The sequence below is a fragment of the Hippoglossus hippoglossus genome, chromosome 9 (assembly GCF_009819705.1).
Source record: "Hippoglossus hippoglossus isolate fHipHip1 chromosome 9, fHipHip1.pri, whole genome shotgun sequence".
Lineage (NCBI taxonomy): Eukaryota > Metazoa > Chordata > Actinopteri > Pleuronectiformes > Pleuronectidae > Hippoglossus > Hippoglossus hippoglossus.
This window is the reverse complement of record NC_047159.1, coordinates 2,000,129-2,019,430: the sequence shown is the minus strand read 5'-3', so window position 1 is coordinate 2,019,430 and position 19,302 is coordinate 2,000,129. Positions and strand designations below refer to the sequence as shown.

Here is a 19,302-nt window from a genome sequence, read left to right as displayed (position 1 = left end):
GGTTTAGAGAACTGGATAAAACCTGGTGACGTGTTTGTTTACCGATGAGCTCTCGTTACTTTGTCATCAGCCGTTTCTCCACTTGAATCAAATGTAGTAATTTACTCTGAAGTTTGAATCTTGTTTCCCGAGGACTGAGATTTAATGAAGTCAAACAGGAACAATCTGTCGTCTTCTTCGATGAGCGGAGCTGAAACGTTCGCGAGCAACAAACAAATCTTTGTTTTTAATTATAAACACACTTATGAGGGGATATTAGAGCAACGGAAGGAGACTCACGTCTGGAAAACATCAGTAAACAAATGAAAATATTAAGTTTGAAAATCCTAATGAAGATCCTATTAAAGTCACTGCTACTAATGAACGCTGCTGAATGCTAACATGCAAAATGCAATTAATCCGTTTGATTATAAACTGATATATCTGGTTTATTTTTTACATAAAACCTGCTCAGAACCAGATCAGCTGCGTTCGGACGGTTTCCAGTTATATTTTCCCTCCTGGACCAGAAACAGCCTGAGGAAGGAGACAGCACTTCCATCCAGCGCAGAGTGAGAGACGGCTTCAGTCCCTCGACCCTTTTCTCTGCAGGAAGCTTCAGTTCACTCAGGTGCAGCAGACGTCTGCTTTTGGACAGAGTGATGGACATGTTTGTCTCTCGCCCTCCTGGACGTCCCCCGAGCTGCGCTTTCTCTTCGAGCAGAAACGTCTGCAGAACAGAACTGAGCAGTTCGACTGAACTTGAACTGACTCAACTGTTTTACCGGTTCTGTTCAAGAAGCTGTGGCCTCGCAGGTCGGCTCAGCAGCTCCTCTGGGCACCGAGCACACGTCCATCTGAGACATTTGACTGATGATCAGTTATGATCTGTGATTAGTGCAGCAGCTAGAAATAAGAATGGTCAGGGTTTGGGTTTGATTACAGGGGAAGGAGAGAAGGAGAGAAGGAGCAGTAGTAGGAAACATCAGCTCTGGTCTTGAATACAGAAATGTGCTCTTCCCTCCTCCTGCAGTTCCAGCAGACGTCCGAGCACGCTCTGTTCTCCAGCTCCGTGGTCGACATCTTCACTCAGCTCAACCAGAGCTTTGAGATCATCAGGAAGCTGGACTGTCCCGACCCGACCGTGGTGGCTCATTACAACAGACGCTTCGCCAAGGTGAGACGCACCACGTGAACAAACCTTAACGACACCAGGTTTACACGTCGTCACATAATGTACCTACATGCACACGGAACAAGTGTGAATGAAAGTACTTGTCTTGTCACTGATGCACGTTTAAAAACACGTTTAAAAACTCCCGTTCTCCAAAAAAGTTCAGTTTAATACTCAGTTTACACAATTTTTTACGAAAAATATAAGAAAATCCCTCCATTGTCTTTACTGCTCAACCTTTGAGGGTCGTGAGTGGAACTGGAATCAATTTATAAACTTCGGACCTTCACGTCCACGACCGTTCTCGTACCTTATGTGGTATAAATATGTGGCAAAGGAACAACTGTACTATGTTGCGTTTTTACCTTAAAGTTTCTTTGTGTTGCAGCTTTAAATTGCGACTTTTAAATCTCTTGAATCCTTTATTCCTCTGAGATACTGACCTCCGGCTTTCAGGCACTTGAATTCAGTGCTTTTGTCGTAACTGAGCCTTAGACTTTATTTATTTTTTTAAATTGAAGGCAGTTGCTTTTAGTCAAAGACATTAAATCTAACAGACGTTTCTCTGCAGAAGAATTGTGTGCACAGAGGTTTGTGTGTGTCTGTGTGTGTGTGTGTTGTTTGTGTTGCGATGGCTCGATCGATGGGGGACTCATTAAATAAAGAATAGCTAATGTAAGACATCGCTCTCAGCCGCCCGTCTCCACGTCCCCGACCCGTGACTCCATTTTCTTTTTCATGTTAATCCCCCTCTGCCTTTTCATCTCGTCCCAGTCGGAGCCGCCACCGCCTCCATCTTGTCTTCTGAGCTCGGATCATTTCTTTATTTCTCTCTTCTCTACACACGTCTCTGTTCTTTAAATCTTCGTCATAGTTTGTTTTGTAAAAGTGTGAAATGAGAGTAAAGAAGTGAAAGAGGACAATGAGTCGAACGAAGAGAGGAAACCGTACGACGCAGTGCAGGCAGCGGACAGGCCACATGTTTAATGCATGAGTGTTAGAGGGCCGTCTGGCTGACTCAGCACAAAGAAGTGGATATAACAGAGGAACAGAAACTTCTTTTTCACATCACGGCTGATAAATGAACTCGCTGATTTGTTTCAAAGTTTAATGTAAACAGCCCGAACGTCGTTTCTCACCAACCTGAACTAACGTGTCCTTCCTCATTTTACAGTTGTAATACTTTATCTTCATGTTTTAAAAGCTGCATCATTTGTTCTCTGTCTTTCGTGGGTGAAACGTTTTCTGATCTGATTCGAAGGACTAGTGAGAAATTGATGACGAAACTTTACGACTCATTTTTCTTCCTGATGGATGAAAAGGTTGAAACACAGGATATAAATAATAGATTTAAATGTAAAAAACTTGATGTGGACTGATTTGAAATTCCCCAAAAGACCAAAGGAATGAGAGCAGAGCATCTTCTCAGTCATCAGGGTTCGAACAGAGCTGGTTTGGACCTGATGGAGGAAGCACCAGGGTTCGGATTCACTTCTCCAGATGTTCCCCTGAGAATCGAACATGTCCCGAGTGTTTGTTTTGTGTTGCCCCTGCAGACGATCACCAAAGTGCTGCTGCAGTACAGCGCCCTGCTGGCCAAGAGCTTCCCCTCCTACTGTGAGAAGGAGAAGATCGTGAGTAGCTGCTGCATCTCCAAACACCCTCACTCCTCCTCGCTGTGGAGTGGAGGAATCCTCTAGCTGCTGCTGCCCACTTCACTGACCCTGGAACTTCCTTAACTCATTGTCTCGTTTGCTTGTTTTTGTCGCCCGACCTCCTGCAGCCGTGCGTGCTGATGAACAACATCCAGCAGATGAGGGTCCTCCTGGAGAAGATGTTCGAGTCGATGGGAGCGAAGCAGGTGAGTGAAAGGTTTATTGAAGACTTCCTGCGGAGAGGTTTTCATTTCAAACCTCAGACGCTGATTTCACTGAATACAAGTCATCAACAAAACAATCCGACATGACGACGGTTAAATACGTTTTAATCCAGAAATAACTAAAGTGTGACAATGCACATTTATCTTATTTATCTTTACGAACCCGGGAGCAGCAGTGAAGCAGCCTGAGTGAGAGAAGAAACGTCAATAACTCAAAACCATAATCCCTGTAGTCCACTCGTTTATTATTTAAAGGCCTGAATTTCGTTTTTTAACATTTTATTTTTTCAGAGGTTTTCAGCTGTAAAGTGCTGGAGACAGATGTGCAGCTGAAATCCAACACAAAGTTATTCCTTCAAAGTTTCTGATCGTAACTTACAACGGAGTTTTATGGCCACTTGTCTAATCTGAGATAACGAGAATAAAGTCAATAATAAACGGTCATAACTCGAGGCTACGTGTCGCGTTAGAGTCTCAGAACAAACCGTCCATGTACATGTCCAGTATGTGGACATGTACACAGTCCATGTACATGTCCAGTATGTGGACATGTACACAGTCCATGTACATGTCCAGTATGTGGGTCGCCTCAGCGTCCTCGAGCTGTGACCTCATTCCTGTGATGTGTGCTTGGGAGAGATCCTCATGGGACCATGACAGCACTGGTGATGTGGTGTCGGGCCAGTGGAGCGGCGTGGTGGCGAAGCGGCATAGACTGGAACGACAGCGGAGACAGATGAACCTCAATAAACTCAGGTTTCGTCGGGTGATATTTTAAAGTGATGGAACTTTAAGCTTCGTCGATATAGTCGACATATTTCATCCAAACTGAGGACTTGAGGGTCAACGTACAGAGACATTCACACCTACGCTCCACTTATGTAAACTCACGCAAACTCCACATGGAAGGACGCTGGTAGAACTGGGAATTGAACCCAAAACCTTCTGGCTGTGAAGCCACTGTGGAAACCGCTGCACCACAAATTAAACTTGAGAAGTGATTAGTAACTTTCCCTTCATGTGTAAAATCCCAGATTTGAAATGACTTCATGTTCAGAGCAACAACATGAACAGGAAGTTAGAGTCACACAGACGTTCTTCATCTTGTTCTTCGTTCACTTGACTTTTCAGTTTGAACTCGTATAGAAATAACTTTGCTTCTACATTTCTTAAATAAAGGAGTAACCTCTTAAAAAGGCTTTTTTCTGAGGATGTGCAGCAGATGCTCAGGAACAAAAAGATGTGCGGCCTTGAATTATTTTTTAACGTAAAACGGGAGATTGATAGTGTGTGTGTGTGTGTGTGTGTGTTTGTTTGTGTGTGTGTTTCCCTCTACAGCTTACTGCTGAGGAGGAGAGGGTATGTCGAGGTTTATTTTTTTATTTTGTGTCCTTGCTCCCTCTCTCCCTGTTGCTCCTTCAACATATTCCAAATAAACAACCTCCTCATTACAGCACCAACTCTCCCTGAACCTCCTCCAGCTGTCAAACCTCTTATCCACAGTAGAGTTGTGTCTATTTTGAGGTTGATCCCAATTTACTCATAAATGAGATATCAAATAGAATCCTCTCTCCTCCTCCTCCTCCTCCTCCTCCTCCTCCTCCTCCTCTTCCTCCCTCCTCTTCCTCGCTCCTCACCTCCTCTCTCTCTCCTGATGTCACCTTTATGTCAGAAACACTGTTTTTACTTTGCCGTTTCTTCCTGAAAGTTGGAGAATGAGGAGGAACGTGACGAGTGTGATGAGGAGGTGGGTCGACTTGTTTCTCTGTCACAACCTCAGGGTTAGATTTGTATGAGGTGACTTGTGACATGTGATTATGTTATCCCACGTTAATCCCAGATGGATCTTGCAGTTTTGACGTAGCATTACAGATTCACTGCGGGAGAACAGGAAGACAAACATGTTGTTGTAGACGTGAGACATTGGGGCTGAGACTCATTCTTCTGTTTGCTGAACACAGTGAGACGGGAGAACGGAGTTAGAGTCGAGAGACGACGTCTACAACCGGATGTTTTTCACAACTAGAGAGATCATACTTAGTTTCCAGTGTTGGGTTTGGTCCAGACGATATTTTGGCTCATGTCTATCAAGAGATATTTGAATATGAACACAGATAAATTGAATAGCAGATGCGTTTTGGTCGATGTGTTCCACTTGTTTTAGCCCCAAAATCGTGATGATTCACATTTCTTATAGTTTCAAGTGTTTGTCATCAAATGAATCTCCAATAACTAACACGTGGAGTCAGGTTTAGTTTTCAGAAGTTCACAAGCAGTCATATTATTTTCATAGTTCATGGTTTTAGTGGACAACAGCTGATTTCTTTTCCTGTTTTTAGTTTCTATTTAGTTTAACTTGGTTTTATTTCCTTGCCTCACCTCCATCAGGCCTTCTCTGACAATGAAGGGGAGGATGACATGGTGGGTAAACTGCATCATCAGCAGAAAAAAGACTGGACATCACTTTTATTTTCATTTAAATTCATACTGTCTTTATGTTTTATTACAATAACTGTCTCTTCCTTTGGGGGCTGTGGGATATTCTTCATGGCCGCCAGTCAGAGGAATCCAAGGTGAGGGAAGGAGTCGGGGTCACAGCCCCTGAGTCTTCAGTCTTTATTATTTCCTCAAATGTCACTTTTTCTTATTTTCTGTTCTTATTGTTTTGTCCGTTTCAAACAGTCTGGCTGCTCAGACTCTGAAGGATCTGAGGTAAGAGACTGTGAGAAGGAAAAATAGAATAAAACTTTATTTTTTAACCTCATCCGTAGACATGATTAGCACCTGACACACGGTGAAGAAAAGAATTCCCATGATCCTTAGCTGCTTCATGACATCATCAAACTAGGCCTTTAGTTGTTGTTTTGACAGAGACCCCTAGTGGCCAAAGTCACATATCGTACGTTTACGTGAAAAAAACCTGGAGACCCGAGACATGGATTTGAAAAAGCTTGATTTTCTGCTTCAGGAGCTTTTCTCAAATCCAAAATAAGAATTTACGACAGATTTGTTTCCATGTTATCAAGTGACTTTGACTCGTGTGAGCTCGTCGTCTGCCTCCCCCTGTGCTAATGAGTCAAAGAGCCAAAGAGCCTCTGGTTCCATGTGTCAGCAGAGATCTGAACACATCTACAGCTGGAGCCCTGAGACGGAGCGTTTAATAGACGCCACAGTGGGCGGCCAGATAATTGAATTTGATCTCGTATTTAGCTTCAACTGAATGGCGACTGTGTGTCAGAGGACGGTGGGGGGTCTCCGACATGTCGGGGTGGGGGGGGAGATAAAGTCTGGGCTGCGCCGCTTAACGAGTAAAGTTCCTCCTCGTCAACAGATGTTAAGGGAAGTGAGAGAGAAGATAAACACTGTCGTCGGCGGTTTTGCTCGAGTTGGAGCTTTTATTTTGTGTCTGAGGGAACAAATCGTGTTTATCTGCCGAACAACTCCGACAAAAAACTGCCCTGACATCGTTTTGTGAAATCATCTCCTCCGGTTTTATTAAACGTGCATAAAGCAACTCGGCCTGTTGACTCACTTTGGTGGTTAATTGATGCTGTTGTTGCATCGCAGCTTAAAATATAAATCGGAATCAGATATTGTTTTTTTCGCAATTAAAAGGGTTTTATTTATGCAGCAGAACCTCATGTTTATTGAGGATTTATCCGACTGCGGCGTGGAAATGTTGATGTGAAATTATATTAAACTGTATTCAATTTGCTCCGTGAGCAGATTATTAGTGATGGAAAGTCAGGTTGGATCTTTATTTGGTGTCTGCGCTTGAGAGCTGTTACTGTCAGGAGAAAGCAGTTTACTCAAGTACCTTTGAGGTATTTGTACTTTAGTATTGACATTAATCTGTCACAGAAAATATTTTTACTCCAATAACTTTACCAGGATTTATGACCTATGCTGCAGCCAGCCACCAGGGGGCGATCAATACGTTTTGGCTTCACTTTTGGGAGCCGTGATGTCGTCCATCTTTATCTCAGCATCGCTCTGCTTGTTTCTCTACGAACTCGAGGAATAAACCAATAAAATGATTTCACCTGGAGACAGATTTTCCTTCTGTCGTTAACTTAACGTTGAAATGATGTGAAAGTGAATGAGATTTTAATTTCTCTTGTATAAATGCTCTGAATGAACCAAACACACGTTGTCGTCTCTCGTCCTGTTCGTCCTCAGATCGACAACAAGGACAAGGACAAAAAGGTCGGTCAGGCCTCAGTCATTCAAACAGGACGTTTGTTTTGTGTGTTGTGGTGTTTGTTTGTGTATTTTTTATGTGTTATAGCATCACAAAGTGCAGTAGAATATCAGTAGAATATCAAACCTGATCCTTATTAAGTAGAAACAGTAAATTATGTATTTTGTATCTGTAGAAATCCCTTGAACTTCTTCCAGTGTCGTACTGTCGAACGTTAAATGATTCACGTTCGTTAAAATGTCTTCCTCGTGTCTTATAATGGTTTCGTTTGAACTGTTGGCTACGCTGCCCCCCCCCCCACGATTTCTGGTGGTACTGCTCCATATCCATGAGCTTTTAGAAGACGTGCACAAACACGGACAAAATTAACAGAGCGCGTCCGTTTCAATATTTAACGTTAAGCATAAATGAGCCTTAGAGCTGATGAATGAATCCCCATGTGTGCCTGCAGGGGGCGCTGTTGCTCAGTGAAGTCACATAGTGTCGCTTTAATCATGTCTCCTATCTGTTGTCCTCTGTCTTTTTCTGTTTTTAATGTCTCGCTGTTTTATTTGTTTCTTTCTTAATAAGACCGACAAGGAAAAGGTGAGGACCCTCATGAAACCTCTAATACTCCACGATGGAGCATTTTATTTTGTTATCGTTTTCTCATTTGTTCTTCATTTGTGTTTTTCTTTCCTGTTTTTACACCTTCAGTCTGAGACGAGGAAGGAAAAGGTGCGTTGGCAACTCATTTGTGTTACAAAATGATATTCAGGCATTTAGAGGCGTGTGTGTGTGTCTGTGTGTGTGAACTGGATTTAATGGCTTTTACCAACTGTACATTGGTTTTTAAACGATAAGTCACAGTTAGATGAGACTGGTTTGGACATGGAGGAGGAGGATGATGAATAAGGACAAGAGCCCCAATAGGAAGAGGACTGACAGTTCACAGGAGAAAGTAAAAACCAAGTTAAAAAGAGTTGTGCTGCTCCTGAAATGACCACTAGAGCGTCTGAGAGATAAGAGGACGAACGGAGAGATTCGTTTCCCTTTGTTAACATGAGGCCGAACTCTACTTTCATCTATAGGTTGTTTTGAATGTGTTGTGTTGCCATAAAGGGCCAAGAAGGTTTCCAATAACCAAACCTTCCAACGCAGAGGGAGCGAGTCATTAGTGGAATGATTTGGTGATTGGAAAGATGGACTGCAGACTCCTCAGAGATACTTAAGTGTATTATAATCCCAGGAAGCCAAGATTTCTGATCGCCCCACAGAGGAGGGATGTGAAAACCTCTGAATCAGCACAACTGGGTCTGTGAGGGTTTCAGCTAAAAGCAACAATAAGCTTTATTTATCTGTGAGTCACTGCCTGGAGGAGAGAGGCTGAAACAGGGGGAGAACCTAATAAGAGATCCCAAAGAACCAAGAGTGTGTTCAGGTGTGGCATCATCGCTCACAAGTGTGTGTGTGTGTGTGTGTGTGTGTGTGTCCTTGCAGGCTGAAAAGAAAGACAAAGAGAAGCAGGTTGGTTTGTTGATGCTTCTTCTGCCCTTCACCTCCTTTCTGCTCCAAAGCTTCAGTCGTTCTACTTTCTCTAAATCCGTCGCTCTCCTTCCCCTGAAACTCTGATTTTGGTATTTATTCAATTTGAAAGGCACTGGTTTTTATTTCTGTCACTGCACAAGAGAGTTCTGAACTTTATTTTGAATCCCAAAGAGAAAATGACAGTGTTTACTTTCTTTTCAACTATTCTCCTTCTCCTTTCCGCCCAAAGGAGGAAACTAAAAGCAAAGAGGTGAGTGGTTGTAAAGGAATATTAGCTTCAGTTGTAGCGAAAGGTCCGACACCATCCAGCTGTTTAAAGGTTAGTCCTGTCTTCTTACTTTATATTGATGTCCTCTTTGACTAAAGGCCTCTAGGTAGTTTTGGACTAATTCTCCCGTCGAACGTAAAGAAAGTTTGACATCGCACCAAAAGTAAAGAAGAAAAAAAGACATGAAAAGTTAACGAAATGAGTAAAATGAGGTTTTGCACATCTGCAGAACTGTAGTTTGTTTTCTTCGGTCTCAGTCACATCAGACGTAGTTTTTGCATAAGATACGATAAGATACTTATTGTGCGCACGTGTGTTTGTGTGTTTTGCGATGAGCACGGGTCCAGAGAAGCGAACGATCCGACCTCGTGATTCGCTGCACGCTCGGTCTGCCGCTCCCTCGTTATAGCCACAGCTGACTCGTCGATGACTCAGACATTTCCCAGAATCCTCTTCTAAGAATCGTTCCCATTTGCCAAAAAACACTCGGCCCCTGGCAGAGGCAGCGGAGCTTGATTCAATTTACAGAACATTTATATATTTCTTGTTTTCCAAGGATGAGGTTTTTTCTTTTCTGTCTGATTTAAACTCCTTCATGGTCAAACTGTTCGCTCGTCATCGCCCTCACATGTTATATTGATGTGGGGAACGTACTGAAAAAGGTGAAATCGCTTGTGTGAGGTTTTTATTCTGTTGTTTTCTTTCTCACCAGTTGAAGGAGGAAGTAAACAAGGTTAGTTTGACCCTTTCTTCCTCTGTAGTTTCTCCCTCAGCGCCTGACTTTGATCTCCTGTCAGCTGCAGACGTCCCCGTCTCACGTCCCCGTCTCACGTCCCCGTCTCACGTAGAAAATACAATATTATATAAAAACCTGAGCAAACTAAACCAGTTATCAATCTGAAACTCATGGACGTGCTGCTCAATAGAAATCTGCATTTATGAGACGTAAACAGCCCGTTGTTGTTCACTCACATATTTCACATATATAAAACATAAATATTGTATATATATTTCTATTTTACATCTTTTGAGATTAATCAAATGGACACATTTTGGAGGGTGACATTTATTTAGGAGAGCTCCAAAAAACAAGCAGCCACTGTATATTTTTAAATCTAATTTTCTAACATCTAATCTATTTTTATATTTGCACCGAACACGTGTTGTTGAAACTTGACCAGATTTTATGGTCAAGTTTAGAAACTTTAGAAAGGTGGGATATTATTCAGCACTTAAATTCTTAAACCATCATCACTGTTTTCTATAAGTGTTAAAACCAGAATATTAAAACCAGGAAGTGGTTTCTGAAAAAGCCAGGTATTAAAAATGGACTGAATTTAAACACTTTTCTTTAATAATCGACGACTCACAGCACTTTACATTCACTCACACATACAGCCCTTTCTGTCCCACATGATCCACACCGGGGATCAAACCGCTGACGTCCTCGTGCGACCCGCCACACAAGCATCCGATTATTTATTCAATCGGTTCCTCCACATAATTCCAGTTTGGGATGAGGTCAGCGTGCAGCGGGAACGCAGACTCATGGTGTCAGCGTTCCCTTTCGTCCTGAAGAATCCCAATAAACCAGAGGCAATAAACAAAAAGCTTTTATTAAAATCGCCCACTCACCACGACCCAACCCACCAGACAATATCCAGAAACACACCCCCCCCCCCCCCGAAATAACAATAATAAGACTTGTGCTGCTCTCACCTGCTGCGCTCCCTTAAATTACATTTAACCCTCGTCATAGTCTTTGTTTGTGTTAAATCATCGATGTCCTGCGCAGTGTCTTCTCCTTTTCTTTTTACTTTTCTGTCTTTTCTCCTGTTTTTTCCTTTCTGTCTTTCCGGGAAGACCGAAGCCACAGCTGCCACCAACAAGGTACTTCTGGCTGTTAGAGCGATTATATATATATGTGTGTGTGTGTGTGTGTGTGTGTGTGTCTCCTTTTCTTCCTTAAGCTCCTTTTCTCAGTCATTCACTTTCATTCTCTTCCCAACGTCTTGAGGAGTCGGAACCAAGTGCAAAGAGGATTTCAAACAGATCTGAAGTTTCCGTTTTAAAGGATGTTGAACCTGCAACAAGTCTTCACTTGTCAAGATCATGGTGGTTTCACAAAACTTACAAATCTCAAGTCACATTTTGACTTTGACTCAGATGAACTGATTTCAGAGGTCAAAGGTCACAGTGTCCTCGTATGAGTTGTAGATTGAAACCTGTTTACGACTGCAGGGCCATATTTCATCGTTTTATTTTACCAAACACAGACTTCTAAGCTCTGAATTCACTGTAGTTATCGACTCTTCCGGTGTGTGTGTGTGTGTGTGTGTATCTTCATGTAGAGGAAAGGATTGTTGCCCTGTACTTTCATCAGTCTTCCAAGGAGACATCACGTGCACAGTCACGTGCGCAGTCACCTTCAAACACCTATAAAGATGTTTGACTGCTCCACACTCACATAAACACTAACTGTGCTTTTTCATTTTTTTTGGACTCAGACCAAGAACACACTTGTCCTGAAGACGCTGAGTGGATGGTCCAACCCTCCACTTTACTCAGTGCAACATTTTTCAATTAAAATGCAAGATACTAAAACGCTGTCACTTGAAAGTCACAGGCTTCCGTTAGTCCAATTAAAGCCTGTGGCGCCTTGCCCACCGTCCTCTATCTAATAACTCAGTCCCACATTTATCGACGGCACACTTTCCCTCTGCGATGTCTTGTCCTGCAGTGGCCTGGCCTCTCGGCTGGTGGAACATGTGGAGCACACTTCAGATCCAGCATACTGATGAGGCGTCTCACAGGTTTAATCAAGGTCTGACGGCAGGCTCCTCCCTTCACCCTGCTTGACTCACACAAAGCTGCACGTCCGGCAAATGGAGAAGATGGTTGACTGCTGCTCGTCACTAAGAATTCAGTTTTAAAAGCCACGTGCACCAGTTGTTCGGACTGATTAGACATTTGCTTAGTTTGCAGTTGGCACGGCGACCGGACGAGTACATAAGATCCAAACGCTCCCATAAGGAGGATAAATGTTTGGGTTGTCGTAAAAGTCTCATTAGTAGAGAGACGTGTTCGAACCGGGTGTGTTCACGCCCACACAGTCCAGCAGAGACGTCCAGAGGCTCGATCTGTGTTGAGCTGTCACGGTGCCGAGATGTGTAAGAAAAAAGCAGAACATTTACCTTTCTGTGTTTTCTTCTAAACTCTAAAGTAAATAATTAAAAACCCGAATGAAGCGGGTGGAGTCTGACTGAAAGCTTGAGGATACTGCACGCCCTGCTAGCTGTCAATCACTCTGTATCCCCGCCCCCAATGCACACTGATCTTTATGGTCTATTTGACTCATAATTCAAAAAATGAACATCATGTTTTATTGAAGAAGACTTGAAACTAGAGACTGAGACATAAACTCCTTAGTAAGATATAAAGAGACATTATAAATCAGATGAGAAGTATAGTCACGACTTGTTTACAAACGGGTGGAGTCGCCCTCTGCTGGTCATTGGAGAGAATGCAGGTTTCAGGCACTTCCTCGTCGGCTTCACTTTACTGTACGTGGCTGAGGAAATGTCAGGAGAGAAGTTTGCAGTCAAATGTTGGTTTGTTTTGCCTGGAATTATTTCAAATGTACAAAAAACACAATCAGTTCTAATGTTATTTAATTAAATTGTTAAGCTTTATATTTAGCTGAGTCCTGCCTGCAACTAACATGACCTGAGTCACAGAGGTAACAACGAGAGGGGACTCCCTGCTGGGCATTGAGTCTCCACGACCAACATAGATAAATAAATATAGAAGTTATCTGTAACATCCTTTGTGATCACGTCTTCAGCTGCTTCCTCTCTATCTCTCGTTTAAAAGTCTTTTCTTTACATTCACTAAATGTCAACAGATTCAAATTCATCTTTCAACCACTGAGACGTGAAGTGAGCTCAGAGGAAGCGTCGAGGAGAAGGAGGTGACGGCCTCCTGCTGCAGACGACCTTTACTTCACACTTGAGTGTTTTCTTTTCTGAAGACCAGGAAGTGGTCTGCTCTTTAGAGACGCTGCTGAATAGGTGTGAAGAGGCGTGAATGACTCCTCGTGTTTCTCACCGATACTTCCACAGACGCTCAGTCACGATCTTTGCACTCCCAGCTTCAGTCAGCATTTCTTTGCTGTTTACTGATCAGCACACGTTGGTCTTCCAGCAGCAGCAGCAGCATCACACGCGCTGCAGGCCACCGTGTGGATCCCTGACTCGTGCTCTTACTCTGTGAGAAATGAGTCTGCAGGTGTTACACGCTCTTACTCATCTCCTCTACGCCATCACAAAGTATTCCTGCGCTACGTGTGCAATATTTAACGCATCAAAAACCATTACAATCTGGTTTGTGCGTGATGGTTTTGCCGTGTGAAACAGTTGAGAGGTTCGAATCCATCGTGGCTCCGCATTGTGAGCGCATTTTTTTTTTTGGGGGCAAAGTTTTTGACTGAGAAAAGAGAAAAAGTGAATCTGGCTTCAGAGGAGCAGGAGGCAACAGACGCTGGAGCCGCAGCTCAGATGTGACATCTCAGATTTCTAGGTTTTGGCACAGAGTCGTTTGCTGTTCTGCACAACTGACTGTGAAGGCTGGAAATAACCTGCCTCCTCCTGTGTGTGTGTGTGTCTGTGTGTGTGTGTTGCAGATGGATACAGAGGCAGCTAACATCCTGAATGAGCTGCAGGTGAGGCTGAGCACCGTCCTGGACAACTTCAGCATCGTGTTTGCCAAGAGGTAACACCCACACACACACACACACACACAGCTGAGGAACGGGCCTCTCGGAGGGTTTTCTTGCAGGAGTTCACCTCTGCCTCCTCTCCCTCCAGTTTCCAGACTCGTATCACCGGCTGCATGCGTCAGATGGCGGAGATCCTCTACCAGATCAAGGGGCCTCCCAAGCACGACACCGCCGAGGCAGATGCCGACGCCATGCTGAGGCCCCTCATGGAGTTCCTGGATGGGAAGTGAGTCGCACACTGTTCTGTTGTACTCTGCATGTAGATGACTGCACAAGTGGGTCCCACAAATACTGTGTAATGATTCTTTTAATGGACGACGCTGAACCTCAGGAGAGCCGCCTCCAAAACAAAAACACAAAAATGGCCTTTTTAAACAATAAAAAAAGAATAATGTGTGTTTGTGTGTCACCCAGCCTCAGTATCTTTGCTGACATCTGTGAGAAGACGGTGCTGAAGAGGATCTTGAAGGATCTGTGGAAGATCGTCCTGAGCAGCCTGGAGAAGTCCATCGTCCTGCCGCAGAGCAACGACAGCCTGGTAACCACGTCGACACCAAACCCCCGACCCTTCACAACCCTACACCTTTAACTCCCCCCTGATTCTGACCACGAGAGACAAACACCACACTGATTTACCGATGTATCAGACTGGATTCAGCGAGGTCACAGATTCAGAGCGTCACAACGATCGCCTCCTGTTTTAGAAAGTAAATTCCTCGTGAATTTTCTTGAACCGTTGCAAATGATCCCTCAACAACGACTTCCTGCGTCTTCTTGAGTTTAACCTGGTCGTTAATAAAGTGTTGTAATGTAGTTTGTTTCTTGTATATTACATTAGATCAATCTGAGGCAACAGGATTCTCGTGGTTGTGGTAAACATTTCCATGGTAACAGCCATCTCCGTCGATCAGACATGTCGATATTACACCTGAGGATTGTGGGTAGTGTAGTACTTCTTAACATCGCTAATGAAACACGTGTTTCTTAAAACACAGTCGATATCAAGCAGATTCGTGGCTTCGACAGGAGATCATAACATCGTTTCACACTCTCGTAGCTTGTGGTGGGTCGACCTTCGATGGTTAAAATATTATAGCTTAATAATCCAAATCTGTAAAAGGGATTTTTACTTCTGGAACCTCAGTGTTGAGTTCTTTTATCCTTTTTATTCTGCATATTCTTCTTCCTCGTTGTCATCTCTCACGACCTCTCTGTGTAAAAAGATTCAAACCAGAGGCAGTGCTCTGCTGCCATCTAGTGGTGTAACGTGTGTTTCCTTTGCTGCTTGTTCCAGTTTGATGTGATCATGTTTTTATTCCTCTAAGGGAAACTGTGATGTGTCTCTGTTTCTCTCTGCAGGGAGCTCAACTCCTCACGGCAGCTAAAGGACTCTCGAATCTCAAGGTGACGCACACGTGCAGCTGCAGATCCTGATTGGTTCAGCATTCATCACCTTATTGTGATTGTTGTCGGGGGCAAAGGCAGTCGGGTCAATCAACCAATATCTCGTTAAAAGCCTGAAAACTTTATTAGTGAAACAGAAACTGATTCACGACACGTTAGAGGAAGCAAAGACCAAAATTAAAAAGATTTATGAAATATACACTAAATTTGCATTTGTAAATGTAGTTACATCTCACCACTGCCTGTAAGTGACGCTTGTCTGATGTGAGTGTGTGAACTCTGCAGGGAGGAAGTGAAGCCAAAACCCTGACGCCCAAACAGTGCATCATTATGGACGCAGGGCTGGAGACCATCAAGGTGAGTGGACACCTGCGTATACTCACATATCTGACAATGTTCTCATCACTCTCGAGAGATAAGATTCTTTATTTTAGATGTATAAGACAATAATCATAAACATATTTAAGCCAAACTAAACATTAGCCAAGACAAATTAAAACTCCTTAAAACAGTTTTGTCAATTTACCTTTAACCCTAACCCTAGCAATAGGAGAAAGAGATTCTGCTACTTCTTCGTGTTCAAGAAACAATAAAACTTTGTATTGTGTTACCAAATATTACACATATCACATAATACTGTTTGTATTGTCATATAATTACACAGCAATATACAGTATACTGCACACTAGATGGGCTCTAACAATGTTAAGAATACTATCATTTATATTTAATATGTAGTCATGTGTATGCTATGATCATATCTCTATGTTTTTTGTATTTGATTGCCTATTTTATTCTTTGAAAGTTTATCTTATCGTATTTTGGCCAATCCAACATTTTGAGATGAATAAAAATGACTTTTTGGAGGTGACATCCCAAATGTTAGGATTTTGCTTAAAAAAACCCACTGTATTTTGAATTTCTCTATTTTCTGATATCTTATTTCTTTCTTTAATTATTTGTACTATTTGATGTTCTTATTGTATCGTATATATCTGGTTTTTACTGTCCATCCATCGGCCCCCACCTTCAACCTGATGCTTTCTTCTTTCAGCAATACTTCCACGCTGGAGGAAACGGGCTGAAGAAGGCGTTTGTGGAGAAAAGTCCTGAACTGGCGTCGCTGCGTTACGCCCTCTCCCTTTACTCCCAGAGCACCGACGCCCTCATCAAGACCTTTGTCACCACGCAACACTCGCAGGGTGATCGCACACACACACACACACACACACACACACACACAGATATGACTTGGTCAGTCGCCCCCCGTGTGTTTCTAACCGATGAAATATTTCTAAATGTCTCTTCCTGTTGTCTCAGTGCATGATGGGATGGGCATCAGAATCACCGGCAATGAAAAGATTCGACCCGATCGGGGTAAGTTCACGACACTCATACACACACGTGTGGTTCCTCGGGTTCCACAGGGAAATATCGGGTTTCTTTGTGGAGGTTCCTTATAGAAAAATCCACCTCAGAGAAATCTCTTCCTTGCCCATGAAAGCAGTTATGAATCTGTAATGGGATTAAACTATTCAGCTTTTTATTAAACTGGTTTGTATATCAAAAACTAAATATAGTTAAAAAGACTTTTCATCATGAGCCTCTGGAGAAATTATAGAAATCTGAATGTCTTTGTCCAAAGCTGACACGCGATCAGATTAAAGTCTAAATGTGTTGACTGTGATATTGTGTTGACTGGTGCAGGTTCAGGGGTCCAGAGGCCGATCGGAGAAGCCGTTCTGCAGATTGATATGATGCTCGGGAAAGAACGTAAGGTCAACGTCAGAGGTGAGTCTGTTCGGAATACAGTCATAATGTTTAAATTAAAACTGCAACTAAATCCACGACAAGAACAAAGAAAATTCACAATGGATCTTTGTCCATCCAGTCATCGCAGTGAACGACATGAAGTGGCAGACGTCAGGGATGTTCCGGCCGTTCGTCGACGTCTCCGTGGTCGGTCCCTTCCTGGCCGACAAGAAGCGCAAGCTCACCACGAAATCCAAGAACAACAGCTGGACGGCGAAGTTCAACGAGGCTTTCCAGTTGTGAGTTTCAAAATCCCGACGCGTGCACCTGAAAAAAATGGTAAATAAGAGGCAGATTTTCAAGTTGTCCCTCTGCCCCACAGCATCCTGGGTAAGGAGTCTCCAGACTGCTACGAGCTCCAGGTGACGGTGAAGGATTACTGCTTCGGCCGGGCGGACCGGGTGGTCGGCATGGCCGTGGTGCAGCTGCGCGACGTCGCCGACCGCAAGAGCTGCGTGTGCTGGTGTCCCCTGGGGCCGCGCATCCAGACGGACGAGACGGGCATGACGGTGATGCGCATCCTGTCCCAGCGACCGGCTGATGAGGTGGCCAAGGAGTTTGTCAAGCTGAAATCTGAGATTCGTCCTGTGGAGGAGGGAAGATGAGCAGAGGCACGGACACCGGATCATAAATCGAGATCTGGGTTTAGAGTCAGGGCTGCGTTTTAAGTTCTTTCTGTCGTCCTCAGCAAACAGAGGCCATTAAAGTGTCTGAGTGATAATATTCAACATGAGGGAGAAGGACGCAGGAGATAGAAGTGAACAAAAGATGTTCTCTACAATGTCAAAAAAGAAAAATGATTATCAGAGATCATTTAAGTTCCAATGATGGACAATTCAAGTCGTCAGTTACATCCGGTGTCTGTCACCTGTCGACCATCTCGGGTTCTGTCTGCCTGACAGAACGATAAGATGCAAACGTATCTTACATCAGCTGAAAGGAGCCGTAATCCCACATTATTAAAACCGTGTGAGGCCTAATGAATATGTTCAGTGATATCGGCATCACTGTTGACAGTTTCCCAAAAGACATCATCAGAAACCTGCTGTCAACCAGCGAAGTGATGTCAGAAATAACAATACAAACAGCTCATGATAGAAGAAGTGCATCAAACATCAGCACCAGATTCATGCGGTGGTTCATCCAGCGACTGTCTGTTGAGCAGCTGCGAGTAGAGAAGGGCGAAGTTCACGCTCGTCTCAGGCTCGTGCTCATGGAAGCACTGAGATACATTTAGACACTAACAGATACAACTTCCCAGAAGACGTCACTAGATACCATCAAACAGCTAACTAATAAAAAACACAGTAACGTGAACGTCTTACTTAGCGTGTTGTTGTTGCAAAGAACGCGTAAAACATTATTTTCAGCAGTTAGCCAATGAGAACTGCACCAGGGCTGCAAAATAAAAGTAAAACGGCTCATGAGAGAAGAAGGGCAACACACACAAAGCGACTGACGTCTGTAGCACCAGGTTCCTGGAGGTGGTCGGGACACAGCCGCCGATCCAGAGCTTTTCTGGAGGGTCGACTTCAGACGGGGACGGATTCTGTCCGGATGCTGCTAACGCGTGTTGCTTTGTAACGACGAAACGCTTCGTCATATTTTTCCCAGAGTGAAAATATAAAACCTTGAAAAGAAAGAAAACAAGACGCACTGCGGTCGGATTTGCGCATTGTTAATGTTAACAATAACGTAGCCTTAAAAGAAGCCAGCTGGCTAACACAGCTAGCTCACTGTACTCCTACCTAAAGCATGAGTGGGTTCGTCACCATTGACATTTAAGTAAAAATACTTTTTTCCCCTGAAGCAAAGAATTCTGGGCATCGTAGTTAAAAGAGTGAGACGAACAAAATGCAGCTTCTCTGCCTCGTGAGAAGAAAATGTGACGTCAGAGGTTTTGAATTTAGCTCTTCTGTGTTAACCAGGTGTAAATCAAACTGTGACTGTGACGACTGTTGACCTGTCGACCTGCTCTGAATAGAAAACCAAAAAGACGACGCCTGTTTTTTAACGGTTCAAAAGTGCGAACACCTTTACGGAGAGAACCTGGAATGGTTCTGCTAACAATTCAATGTTATCCCCTTTTTACAGTTTTAAGATTAAATGTTTCCGACGCCACAGCCTTGCCGTGCATGCACAGCCTGTACGGATCATACGATTCCGAGTATCTGATTTTCTACCACAATCTGATGGAAAAGGATAACACATGCAGGTTTAACGTATAGCTGATCCACACTCTTCTCTGTTTACCACGTGCCAAGGAACTCGAGGGTTCAAC

At 43.5% G+C, this 19,302-nt stretch overlaps 1 protein-coding gene and 1 long non-coding RNA gene across 2 annotated transcripts in view; both read left to right on the top strand.

Moving 5' to 3' along the window:
• Positions 1-17,812, top strand: part of LOC117768472 (protein unc-13 homolog B-like) — a 57,122-nt gene extending 39,310 nt beyond the window's left edge. The window contains exons 23-35 of the mRNA XM_034596838.1: positions 1,013-1,156; positions 2,710-2,787; positions 2,937-3,014; positions 13,710-13,798; positions 13,894-14,031; positions 14,220-14,343; positions 15,165-15,209; positions 15,495-15,566; positions 16,264-16,411; positions 16,530-16,586; positions 16,917-17,000; positions 17,101-17,260; positions 17,344-17,812. Of these exons, the coding sequence (XP_034452729.1) occupies positions 1,013-1,156; positions 2,710-2,787; positions 2,937-3,014; positions 13,710-13,798; positions 13,894-14,031; positions 14,220-14,343; positions 15,165-15,209; positions 15,495-15,566; positions 16,264-16,411; positions 16,530-16,586; positions 16,917-17,000; positions 17,101-17,260; positions 17,344-17,626 (1,500 nt within the window). The 3' untranslated portion in view covers positions 17,627-17,812. The remainder of the gene's footprint in view (positions 1-1,012; positions 1,157-2,709; positions 2,788-2,936; positions 3,015-13,709; positions 13,799-13,893; positions 14,032-14,219; positions 14,344-15,164; positions 15,210-15,494; positions 15,567-16,263; positions 16,412-16,529; positions 16,587-16,916; positions 17,001-17,100; positions 17,261-17,343) is intronic.
• LOC117768473 lies at positions 5,346-5,736 on the top strand. Its single transcript, XR_004615071.1, has 3 exons — positions 5,346-5,453; positions 5,591-5,605; positions 5,715-5,736. It is a non-coding gene; the product is annotated as an uncharacterized LOC117768473 (long non-coding RNA).
• Positions 17,813-19,302: the final 1,490 nt, after the last annotated feature.